Genomic DNA, 13,698 nt, shown 5'->3' with positions numbered 1-13,698 from the left:
TAAACATTGTCAAATACCCAACCCATTCTCATGATGTAGACAATGTTTAGTAAACAAGGATAAGACTTATGGTGTGAAGTCTTTTAATGATTATCTAAATTTGGCAGATTTGACCAAATAGTTTAATCTATAGGATCGAACATTCAGAAATCACCTATGTAAGGGAGAACTAGAAGACACTTCAAGGAGAATGTTAGTAAAGGCCTATTCACTAAGCTCTCATAAAACCGGGACGTGTTCATGGTTGAAAAGAATAAAATCCTGAGAATCATAAATAGTAAAAGGCTGGTTGTATGACATGTGTTGTCTAGAGTACATTAAAGCTCGACGGTTCAAAGATATCAAATCTACTAATTGACCGAGTGCATCCGATGGATGTTCACTATGAAAAGTTTAAAGGAAAACCCACTTATCCAGATGCAATCATTCTTTGCTTGATGATCATATACTTGTACGTAAAATTTTATGAAAAAGTAGTCATTCCCCATTCATGTGGGGGATTGTTGGGTTCAATATGTATGAAAAGTGTGCATGAAAAATAAAGAAAAAAAGTGGAGAGAAAGAGAGACACTAAAATGGAAAGTGTACTCTTTTAAGGGAAAATTCACTAATTCTCCCACATTGGTGGAAGAAGGGAACTATGAAGTGTTTATAATAAGAAGCACTTTATCCACATGGATAGTGAGGCAAGAACAAGATGGTGCCTCGCGCCGTCATCGTCATTACTTGCTTGACTCGGCTTCGGCTTCGGCTTCGGATTTTACAAATGATCGATTGATGAAATCTATCTTTTTGGACAAAGTTTATTTGAAAGAAATCTAATCCGAAAATATCAAAGGGAAAAACGTAATAAATTTTTTTATGTTTTGATCCTCCATTTAGATGCATGCATGCAGTGGCGGAAACACTGTTTTGAAATGCAGTGCAGAAGCGAATTGATACTTTGGAAGGGATGCAATCCTTCAATGAAATGACACACTGATTCATGAAATGATACGCCTGTTCGAAAAAGACGCATTCTTTGGACGAACAGACATGATTTTCTAGAAAGGTTACACCTTTTAAGTGAACCATTGCCACCTTTCAGAAGAGGCATCTGAAGGCTATAAAAATCTTCTTTCATTCACAGGTTTTGGAACGAAAATTTTTTGAAGTACAAATTCTTCTTGTCTTTAAAAATATTTTGTGTAATCAATCAAACCATTAAGTGAGTTTGAAGAGATTCCAATTGTTTGAGGTACCGCTACAGTTGGTTTGTTTAGCTATTTTATTCTAGGAGGAAGATTCCATAACCTCGGGTACAGTGAGGGGAATTATTCCTTAAGGACACTCCATGAAGTCGGGGGACTTGGCCTTAAAATTCTGTTTCATCTCATTTCTGAAAATTAACATAATTCTTGGATAGATTATTTATAATCTTGTGTTGAAGGTGTTAAGGAACTTCATAAGTGTTCTAGTCTTAGACTTGAATTTGTGTTGAAGTTATTGTTACATGTATATCTAGATTTTTGTACCCGAAAATATTGTAAATAACATCATCTTCTTCTTCGCTGTTAAGACCTGTACTTCTCAAATGTGAAATTCTCGATGTCTCACAGTCATTATTATCCCAAGGGCCTAAAATATACTAAAATATAATGACCTTAAATATTATTAGAGGATAAATAACATGTTGCCCTGTGAGGATGTGTGAGAGGTTGCATACGAGGAGAGTTAGAGGTAGGCCAAAAAAGTATTATAGAGAGGTGATTCAACAGTACATGCACAGTTTTAGCTTACGAAGGACATGACCTAGATAAGAGGGTGTGAAGGTTGCATATTAGGATAGAAAAATATTAGGCTAGAAGGTTAGTAGGTAACGAAGTGTTGTCTTTTTTTCAATGGGTTGGGACTTGATTGTGCCTGTCGTAGTATTAGCCTTATTCTCTTAGAGCCTGTTTGGATAGGATTAAAATATGATCAAATCAGCTTTTAATCTCTTTTTTAGTTTTTTTTTTGGGTTTTTGGTAAAATTAAAACGTGCTTAAAAAAAGCTAAAAATTAATTAAAAAAAAACAAAAAGTGAGAAACTAGGTACTTTAGTTTTTTGCTTTTTAGATTAAAATTTTTTAGGTTTGACCAAAACATTTACTTTTTTATCCTTTATTTTTTTCTCCGATTCCAGCAATTTCCTGAACTTGTAGTCCTTAAATATATGATTTTTTTTTCTTTTTCTCTTTGCCACTTCTCTTCATCTTTCTCCTTTGTCTTCACTAAATTTATCATTACATCAGAGTTTTGCACAAAAATTTTATTTTAGAATTAAAAATTATAAATAATTCACCTTATTTATTTATGGTGTTAACAACTTTAAGGATATTTAAGTTATTTTAACAACAAAAAAGTGTGTAATATCACTTGTTTATCAAACACATCAATAATTTTTTTTTTCAGTTTTCAACACTTATATTCAAACACTTTTCCATTTAATTTAAGTACTTATTTTAAGTTTTTAATCACTTAAGCTAAAAAACTATTTTTTTTAATCCTATTCAAATGGGATCTTAGTATCTTGCTTTTAATTTCTATCTTAATTTGTTGCTTGTGTATTTCGGTTATCGCACAATTCTGTTATTGTTATTGTTTCCTTTTTATTTATTATGTCTTCTTCATTGTCGTTTTTCTTTTCATACCTGCTATGATATGCTGTACTCAAGTAGAGGATCCTTCGAAAACAGCCTTGTAGTGGTAAGGTCTGCATAAACTCTACCCTCTTCATTCTCCACTCGTGAAATTCTATTGAATATGTTGTTGTTGCTACTTGTTATGTAGTAGATGTCTTCCCGCTTTCTCATTTAAAGTTTGATTGACCAACGGGACTATAGATTTTGTTTCTCATTGATATTAATAAGCCTCATTGTTGAAGTGTTATAAATTAGCATATAAACCAATTGTTACCATCTTTTAGGATGAGAGCACTGTGTTCTAATACTGAGACCTTAAATTAAAATGAACTATAATTCTAGCTAACATAAGTAGTAGAATCAGTAATTCAAATGAAATTTTATGAGAAATGTTGATTTTAATACTGTTAAAATAACATAACAAGAAGACCCAAGAACTTAGAGCCTGGAAATATAGATGAGTTAGAAGAGAAGAGACACAGAGAAGTTTATTTTTCTTTTCTGGTAAAGCTGCATATTTTATTGATTATCAACTTCTCTTTAAATATTCGCTATTACAATCAAAAATAGGTTAAACTTACCATAAAACAAATCTATTTACTACCAAAAATAATAGAAACAACTAATCAGTTTTCTACCAAAAATAGAAATCCCAATTTGACAAAGAGCTGTATGTAAAAAGAAAGTTGGAGAAAAATAAAAAATAAATCACGTGCATTATTTATTGAAGCAACTTTTAACACTCCTCCTTACTTTAGGAATTGCAAAATTTTGGTCTTCTATCTTGGGATCTCCACACTTGATAACCGAAAGTGACCTTGTGAGTAAATCTGCAAATTTATCTTTTGACTTGTAGTGAACTAAATTCACTCCTCGTCTTGAATGCAACCCTCGACTATTAAATCTTTTGACACGTCTTCCTGTTTCGTTTGCATCTTGAATTTAAACTTACCCTCTTTTATTTTTCTGAAACATAAAAAACTCCTACATTGCTTCAATTCCTTTAGGAACATTGGAATCTTCTTTAAACGTAGGAGGTTCAAATATTGCTTGTGCTTTTTCAATTAGAGGATCATCTTCTAATCGTTCCTGCCTATGATCTTTTTCATGTTTTATAGAAACATCTTTTATTAGATCAAATGAGAAATGTTTACCTCTCATCTTAATATTTAAAACTTTTTTTCAAGACCATCATTGTTGAAGCAATGCTTATCTTCAAAGGATATTTTGTATCCTTTTACTACCAACTGATGAATACTTAACAAGTTTTGATCAATATCAGGTACATAATGAACATCTTAAATTGCTTTAGTACCTGAAATTATTTTGATGACAACAGTTTCTTTTTCTTCAACAAGAATCTGGCCATTATTTTCGATCCCAACTTTGGATATTTTAGTAGGCTTTAATTCTTTAAACAAACTCTTGTTATAAGTTATGTAATTGGTGCAACCACTATCAATCAACCAAAAATTTATTGAAACCTTACTTGAGATACATGTTGTAATAGCTAGATGGTCTTTTTTTCTTCTTCATTAACCACACGTGCATCTGCTTCATGGTTCTCAAATTGGCTTTTGTAAATCACTGTTTCATGGCCAAGTTGATTGCACTTGATGCACTTTGCGTCTGGCCTTTTTCAACATCTCTATGATGGATGACCCATTTTCCACAGTGCTCACAAGGTGGGCAATTTTATAAATTTTTACCCTTTCTCTGAGTTTTGTGGTTGGCTACTAAGGCTCTTTCAACCATACCATCATGCCTCATAAGTTTCCTTTGTTTCAGTGCCTGAAAAGAATTTAACAACTCTGTTAAGGTAATCTTGAACAAATTTTGTGTATTTTTCAATGTAGTTATACATGCTTCAAATCTTTCGGGAATTGTAACAAGAAATTTTTCAATAATTCTTGAATCTTTAAATTCAGTGCCTAGTAATTTTACCTTATTAACAACGCCAAGTAATTTATCCGAGTACTCTTTGATTGTCTCGGAGTCTTTCATTCTCTGCAACTCGAACCACTTATTAAATTCAGTACTTGCATTCCTCGAATTCTTTCATCTGCAGTATATTCTTTCTTCAAATAATCCTAAATTTCTTTTGGTGATGTGAGACATAATTCTTATAAAAATTGTTGTTGAAACAGAAGCAAATAGAGTTACCTTCGCCATAGACTTCCTGGTTTTCTTTTCCTTGTGACTCTTGATTTGGGCTATGATGAAATTATTTGGCAGCGAATTAATTTTATAATCCTCTTCCACAGTATTCCATAGATCAAGAGCCTCCAAGTAAGTTTTTATCCTCACAACGTATAATTGATAATTTTCACTATAAAAAATGGGTGAAGACATTCATGAAAAACTATTTTCAGAATCCATCTCTTCACTCACAGGTGCCTCAAGAAAAATAGCTCTAGATACTAATTTTTGGTTTTAATACTGTTAAAATAACATAGCAAGGAAAGCCAAGAACTTAGAGGCTGAAAATAGAGGTGAGTTAGAAGAAGAGAGACGCAGAGAAATTTATTTCTCTTTTCTGGTAAAACTGCATATTTTATTGATCATCAACTCCTCCTTAAATAGTCACTATTACAACAAAAAAATAAGTTAAATTTACCATAAAAAACAACCAATTTGCTACCAAAAATAATAGAAACACCTAATCTGTTTCCTACCAAAAATAGAAATTTCAATTTGACTAGGAGTTGTATGTAAAAAAAATTGGAGAAAAATAAAAAATAAATCATGTGCATTATTCTTTAAAACAACTTTTAACAAGAAAGAAGGTGCTCATATTGGTAAACGAAGGGGGAGGAACGAGCTTCACGTGTTGGAATATGCTTTCTTCTCATGTTTTCTGAGGCATAATAGATGCTTCTAAATTCGATGTGAGTGTTGGTCTCATTTCTTATTCGTTTATTCCCTTTTTATCTTGTCTCAGGAGTACAACCACGTTTGGAATGATGCGAATGGCAGGTGATGTTCAACTTTGTTATTGTAGTTTGTACAAATCTTAAGGTTCTGGTTATGTTAATCAGGTTTGCTTTGATCTGATAATAAATTGAAGTAGTCTTGCATTGTATGTATGGTTCTAGATAATTCTTCCGAAACTGATCTCTTACATTATTTCTACATCTTGATTCCCTATGTAAAAGCGAAACATCAGTGATACCATCCAAACCTCAGTCAGATATATAAATGTGATTGGCAAGGGTTTAGTGAGAGATCTTGCATGTTTTATCAGGTGTCTTGTGTCTTTCCCTAAGCAGAAGTATGAGTAGAGTTGCTCTTCCCCTATTCTTAATCCCACTTTTCTTGTCTTTCAACAATAGCCCAGTCCCTGGTTTGATCTATGGATAAGCCGAAAATGATATTTCTGGACATGCAAAATGAACAGACCTTTCCATAAGTAGAAGTAGTCAGGTTCATGCGGCAGTATCATGTCCATGATCTTAAAAGTGGGAACGCTGAAATGACTTATTAGTCATACTCATTTTTATACCTAGTAGCTAGCCTTAAGTGTCCTCCTTGCATGAAACATGTATGGTATGGAGAGAGCATCCAAGGATGTGACCCGAAGTAGGGGAGAGCCATGAAGTCTCGGGTTCATATCCCAAGGGAGACAAACAAATTAGGTGATTTCTTTTCATCTGTTCATGCCTTGGTGGGCATATTTACCCAATACATGTGTTGGGTAGATGCAAGAAAGTTGAACCGACACCACCTCCATTAAAAAGGGAAAGAAACATGATAAAGAGAGAGAATATACTCCTTTCTGAAATATTACATGTTTAAGTAATAAGGGACAAATCAAATAACATAAAACGCAATGATGAAGCTTGTTTCATTTGGATCCTTGTTGGATGACTTGAGCAATACTTGCTAACTAAATGATACTATAATTAAGGTAGTTCACTTATTTTTTAACAGTAATAAGAGAAATTTCAGGTAGTGCTTAGTTTCATTCGAGCAAATTGCCTATGATACTATAGTTTGGATGCTACAGCCTTTACTCATTCCTTCCAAGTCTTGGATATTTATTTTATCTGGTTTTCTTTCTGCAGATATATAGTGGAACCAAGAAATAGCACACGTAAGAATTATAATACTGGATCTGGTTGAACAACGAAGAAGAAGTCTCAGAGCATCTCCAAGTGGAAGAAGTCTCAGCGCATTCCCAAGCGGAAGGTCAAATCTTCCAGCCGTAAGCAAGTGAATGTTTGCATCAAAAGAAAACATGAGAAGAAGTTACCAAATATGAGGTATGATCACATTATCTTTGTAACACGTGTAGGCAGCTTTATTGACTTTTTCTTTCGTATTTTTCCATGGGTCGACAAAGAGGCTAATGTTTCTACTTCATTTAGCTTGGTGAGCTCTTCTATACAAAAAAAACGATACTCATGCCTAAGTATGCTCTCTAAAGAGTGGTACACCATTAATGTAACTCTCATATTTGTTTTACGTTGTTTTGGTTAATACTTCTTCCGTTTCATTTTACATGTCACAATTTGACACATTGATTAAGAAAAACAATTAATAATATGAATACTTTATGATAATACCCCTATTAAATTGTGAACTTTTAATAAGTAGCTTATAAGCCAAAAGTCAAAAGTCATAAGTTGGTATTACCCAACTTTTGACTTTTGACTTATACTCACTTATTTTTAAGTCAAAATAAGTGCTTAAAAACATTTTTTTACTTTGCCAAACACCACTAAAATTTAAAAAGTGCTTATAAGCAAAAAACACCTAAAAATAAGCTAATTCAAACACGTAAAAAAGGAAAAAAGAAATTATTTTTTCTTGATATGTCAAAAATAACAAATAAAGGTAGAGATAAATTAGGGAATTTGTAACAAGTAAAATGGAACGGAAAGAGCATTGTGCTTCGCCGTGGAACACAACTCTCATTCTTCTGTACATCCGGTATATTGATGTTCCTATTTGTAGTACTGGGAAAACCCAACTGCACCATAGAACCAAACTCCTTAAGTTTAGGATGACATTTGTACTTTCCTTGTGAAAACATAAGTAACTGCTCATCTCTATAAGAAATTTACGAGTGCAATTTCTGTTTCCTAGCAAAGAAATGGTATATGTTTGTCTAATGATAGCACAACATAATGGCATACAGTAAATACAAATGGTATTTACTATATTCAAATGCTCTATGCACACAACATGCCAGAACTTAGTGTGCAAAGTCTAAATGACGATACCTTTCTTAGCCTGAGCCCTTTCTCTGTTGAAACATAGCAACTCTGTCTGTTTTCACATATTTTATAACACAACATAACGGCATCGTTGTAGTTAGGGGTGTACATAGGTCGGGTTGATTTGGTTTTCTATTGAAAAAAATCAAATCAATTATGTCGGTTTATTAAAACTATAAATCAAATCAAACCAACATAAAATTGTTTTTTTCGGTTTAGGTTTTAGTCGATTTTTTTTGTTTTTTTTATAATATTTATTTTTGACAATTATATTGTGATTGAAGTTTAGATTAAGTATGTTTTCACTCATGCGCTAATGAAAAACCACAATTATGAAAAATTGAGGAGCGAAAAAACTCTCTTGAAACTAAAAAATAAGATGAAGAGTGAAAAGTTTAGATTTTAAGTTTATATTGGATTTTGGATTATTTTATTAACAATTAATGGATAAATATTACAACTTAAAGACCCAAATACAAGGGAAAGAGGTACACAAATGTAAAAGTGATATCATCAACCGCTTGGAATTGGACAACATATACTTGTAAATGTTTATGTTTACATTATTACATTGAAGTGTGAAAGATTTTTGAAAAGTGATTTGAACTTTTACACTTTATTAAAAATCTTCGCAATAGATAAAATTATATAATTTTAAATAATCAAACGTTACACGTGCGAGGCACGTGCGACTAAACTAGTATATATATATCTACGCACATACACACAGACACATATATATATACACACACATATATATATTATGCCGGTTTGATTTGGATTCGGTTTGACCTTTTTTTTTTGTTAACACCAAATCAAACCAAGAATGATCGGTTTATTTTCTCAAACGCCAAACCAACCAAACCAAACCATAAGTCGATTTTTTTTCTCGGTTTCATTTGATTCTTCGATTTGGTTTGACTTGACGGTTTGGTCTGTACACCCCTAATTGTAGTGTCTAAGAATTTTCACACGTGGAATAGTGATATGTGTTGTTGAAAATACTTGGAAGTTCAAAATGCTTGTCAGTGCATTTGTGAACTTGTGAGGGGGTTTGGCATATGTGGTTAAACTAGTGATGAAATACTTGCTCATTTTGTGAAATGAAACCTATTTGTAATTTTTCTCAACACTTTTACCAATGTCATGCAGGGGATAAAAAATGAAGCTACCCGAAGCTGAACTCCGTATATGAAGAAATTCGCCTTGGCATTGAAGAGGATCGAAGCAAACTGCTCTAAATACAAAGCAGATTTATATGCTCGTCCTGATTAGAACTAGCAAAATATCAGAAGCTTTACCTCAATAGAAATAAGGATGCGAACGGATAATATTTCACATCTTTGAAGGTGTATCTACTAAAATTTAGATTATTTTACTTTAATTTTTAACTTAAAACAGTGCTTTTATAGAATATGTACTCATCCAACTACTACAATAATAAAGTTATAAAGAACACTATTACTATTATGCCTCAATCTTAAGTAAATTTTCGTAAGCTATATGTACTCATTCAAAAAACACAGGACCATGTATAACAAAAGTTTGGTAATACTTTTTTATAACATAAAAGAAAAAGAAAAAAAAGAGACTGGACACGAATTCAAATTCATATGTACAAAGTACAAACTATAAAGGTCCAGCCTGTAATATCCTATAATTTAATATAACTAAAGGTTTTGGTTTTAGTTTAAAATGAACTTAGAATGAACATCGTGTTAAAATTTGTTGTAGGGTCAGGTTTTAATTTTATTGGATTTTAAGTTATGAATGAAATATCTTGAATTATTAGTGAGTTTGATTCGTATATATTGAAAGATTGGGTCGTTAGGATGTATGGTTAAACCGATGAATTTTAATTTGAGCATAAAAAAAGTGAGGGAAAAAAAAAGAACAATTCAATAGAGAGAGGTGTGCTTTGACCCAAGTCCATAATCTGAGGAAATATTTCTGAAATTATTACAAAAAATTAATATAAGAAAGATAAACATAATATCGTATATATAGGACAAATTATTATGAAATGAAATCCGAAGGAAGATCTTTAGAATAATTATTTTTTCCTACTCACATACTAGAGAAAATTGAAAGAAATATATCATTTAAGTTTTGAATGAAGGATTGGTGGCAACCAACTTAAGGGTCAAACATAATTAAGAAACTTAATTAAGTCAATTATGGACTTGATTAATATTTTTAAAACTTTCTAATCTTTTCAAAAATACAAATCAACTCACACCCCTCCTCTCCAAATGAACCGTCTCTCTCCTCTCTCCCCTCTCACTCGATAGTTTCTCTTAACTCTCTCCCAACCAACAGTTCTACAAAATTTCTCCCTTCAATCCCCGACGACTTCAACCTCCGGCAACAAATAGTTGAGCGAGTTTATTTTCGACTTTCAACCATCAATCGACGTGACAACAGTGCTCTCCGGTGACAACAACTTTGAATTCTTCATCGTCCCATTTTTTCTTTCATAGGTAAAAAATTATGGCTTTTAGTTATGAAGAAAAAGAGGAACTTGGGCCAACTTCTCTTCTAGTATTAGTTAACCATTTTAATAGGCCAAACCCATACGCAACCCCCTTAAGTACACACGATTTTTCAGTTAGATACCTCAAGTGGACATTGTTCCATTTTGACACCTAAAATGGCCTTCAAGTGTGCCACTTTGACACTTTTTTTTCATAATTAAAAGAAAACTTGGGCGCGTGTATTCAATCCATACACATGAATTTTGCACGCCAATTAAAACGTGCCACTTAGAAGTAGCTTTCCATGTCATCCTAACCCACTAAAAGGGGGGAAAACAAAGGAAATGCAAAACCAATTTCTAAAATTCGATTGAAACCATAAACTTTCCCCGTTATACGTTTTGTCATTTTTTTCAGTTTTTCTTCGATTCATCTTTTAATGTTAGTGATTTGTAACTATTTACGGTGTATTTTGCAGGTACAATGCTTGCATAAAAGCGCTGATTCATTTTCAGTGACGAGTTTGAAGAAATCTAGTTTAGTTGAAGAAATTGAAGGTCAAACTAAATTTTTTCTTTAAGTTTATATTTTTCCTGGCTATTTGAACCATTTATTGCTTGAAATTATAGTGCTGGGTTGAATTTATCGTTTTAGATTTTTTTATGATTTTTGTGATTTCAGTTATAAGTTATGGGTTTTTTTGTTGCCTTTTTGGGGATTTCACTGATATAGGCTTTATGTTGGAGATTTCAGTGATAATATAGGGTTATTTTGGTACTTTTTAATTTTAGGGTATTTTGAGTTTTTTTTTTTGCAGAATCTTTGGAGATTTATTACAAAAATGGACAACTATATTTTGACCTATTTTCATCACGGGGCAACAATTGTATCCAACCCTAATCTTAATTATAAAGGTGAGGTAGATATCTTTGCTGTTGCCATTGATAAAGACCATTTCAGTGTTAATGAATTTCTTTCCTACACCAAATATCTAGGGTACTCAAAACTTAAGGGGTTATATTGTCAATATATAGATGGTGGTGGTTTAGTTCAAATCACTTCTGATGGTCAATTACTAGAGTTTGTGAAAGAGTTAAAAGATTGTGATGACCTTGATGTGTATATTTTTTATGACATTGATAAAGATGATATTGTGGAAAATGTTTTGCCTCTTTTAGTAGGGGCACAGTCTAATGATGAAGTTGATATAGGCAGTGATGAGAATGAATATAGAAGTCTTAATGAAGATCTGAATGGTGATGAAACATATCTTCCCAGTAGTGAATCAGATCTGAATGGTGATGATATCCTTGATGAGGATGATTCAGACATTGATGAAGAGTTGAGAGCCTTTAGGGCTGAAAGTAGAAGCAAAAAAATTCAAAGAAAAAAATCCAAAGCAAGAGAAAAAATACCAGTAGGTGAAGCTGGTATTGATAAAGGTTTTCAAGATATTGGTAGGAATAAGAAAGATAGATATATGGGTAGATTAGGAGGTGATGAAGAGTATATTGATAGTTCAGACTGTTATAGTATTGATAGCACTGACTTGTTAGATGAGGATGCTATTGTTGGTGTTGATTTTCTAAGAAGAAGAAGTAATGAAGTCAGATTTGATGGTGATTGTGTTGTTATTGTTTTTGAACTTGGTATGATTTTTAATGGTCCTAATGAATTTAGAAAAGTTTTGGGGAGGTATGCAGTGAAAAATAGGGTTCAGATTGTCTTAAGACCTAATGAAGCTCATAGAGTGAGGGCTAAGTACAAATTCAAGACAATGTAACTGGTTGTGTTATGGTGCACTTGACAGAAACTATGGTAATTTTTTGATTAAGAATTATAATCTAGTGCATAAGTGTACAATATCAAACAAGAATAAGATGTGTACAAGTAAGTTTGTTGTTGATAGATTTAGGGATGAAATAAGTTAACAACCATCTATGAAAATTTGAGAAATACAAGAATTGTGCAAGAAAAATTGGGATTATATGTGGGTAGAACAATCTATTATAGGGCAAAGTTACAGGTCCTAAGAGAGACCATGGGGGACTGAAACTTAGAATTTGCAAGATTATGTGATTATGGTGAGATGATCAAACAAACCAATCTTGGCAGTTCTGTTTGGCTGAGAATGGACAGTGAAACTGTCCTAGGTAAAAATCTATTTATTTATTTCTACGTGTGTCTTGATGCATTGAAAAAAGAGGCAGATGGAAGGATATAGAAGAATTATACAGTTTGATGGGTGTTTCTTAAAGGGTGCTTGTAAGGGTGAACTTTTAGTTGCAGTTGGGAAGAATGGAAACAATTAGATTTTTCCTATAGCCTGGGCTATTGTGGACAAGTAAACCAAGCATAGTTTGAGTTTTTTTGTCAACTACTTGAAAGAGGATCTGCAATTGGGTACTGGAGCAGGTTTTACAATGATGGCTGATATGCAAAAGGTAATATTTGATATTTTTTTAACTGTCAATTAATTATAAAATAGAATTTCTTTGTCAAGTACCTTAACTATTTTTTTGTATGTAGGGTTTTCATGCTGATGTTCTTGAATTGTTACTAAATGCTGAAATTAGAAGATGTGCTAGACACATCTGGGCTAACTGGAGTCAAGAGTGGAAGAGAAAAGAGAGATAAAAACAATTTTGGAAATGTTCAAAGGCAAATTTTGAAGTAAAATTCAAAAAAGAACTTGATTACATGAACCAACTTGGTACAAAAGGTAATGATATCATTAGTGATTTACTGCATTATCCTAGGGAGTCATGGGTTAGGGAATTCTTTAAAGAGCATTGTAAGTATGATGCTGTTGAGAATAACATGTGTAAGACCTTTAATTCATGGATCGTAGTCCCTAGACATAAATCTATCATTACTATGTTGGAGGAAATTAAGAGAAAAATCATGAGTAGAACTGTGGATATGATTAAGTTTTCCAATACTTGGATATATGATATTGCACCTATGGCTAGACTTATTTTGGAGGAGAATAAGGATAGGGCCAGGGCTTGCAAGATGCTTTGGAATGCTGATATTGGATTTGAGATTGGAGAAGGAGAGTATAGGCATGCTGTGAACTTGAATAATAGGAACTGGCATTCCTTGCCAATATGCCATTTGTGTATTGTATCATGTTGAAAAAAAGCCTGAACCTTATGTGAAACATTGGTATAAGAAGGAAACCTTTTTGGAAGCTTATAATCACTTTATCCAACAAATCTCCAATATGAAGATGTGGCCTGAGACAAATAATCCAAAAATTGAGCCCTCTCAACCTAAAACAATTCCTGGTAGACCTACAAAAAATAAAAAAGAAAGACAAAGGGGAACCAGTAAAGAAAT

At 32.6% G+C, this 13,698-nt stretch overlaps 1 protein-coding gene across 1 annotated transcript in view; it reads left to right on the top strand.

The window, feature by feature from the left end:
- The window catches only part of LOC107877095 (histone-lysine N-methyltransferase ASHH1-like), a 25,432-nt gene extending 14,558 nt beyond the window's left edge, over positions 1–10,874 (top strand). The window contains exons 8-9 of the mRNA XM_016723848.2: positions 5,605–5,639; positions 10,835–10,874. Coding sequence (XP_016579334.2) covers positions 5,605–5,639; positions 10,835–10,874 — 75 coding nt within the window. The remainder of the gene's footprint in view (positions 1–5,604; positions 5,640–10,834) is intronic.
- The last annotated feature ends 2,824 nt before the right edge of the window (positions 10,875–13,698 follow it).

The sequence above is a fragment of the Capsicum annuum genome, chromosome 7 (assembly GCF_002878395.1).
Source record: "Capsicum annuum cultivar UCD-10X-F1 chromosome 7, UCD10Xv1.1, whole genome shotgun sequence".
Lineage (NCBI taxonomy): Eukaryota > Viridiplantae > Streptophyta > Magnoliopsida > Solanales > Solanaceae > Capsicum > Capsicum annuum.
The sequence above is the reverse complement of the archived record's forward strand: the minus strand, read 5'-3'. Positions and strand labels throughout refer to the sequence as shown.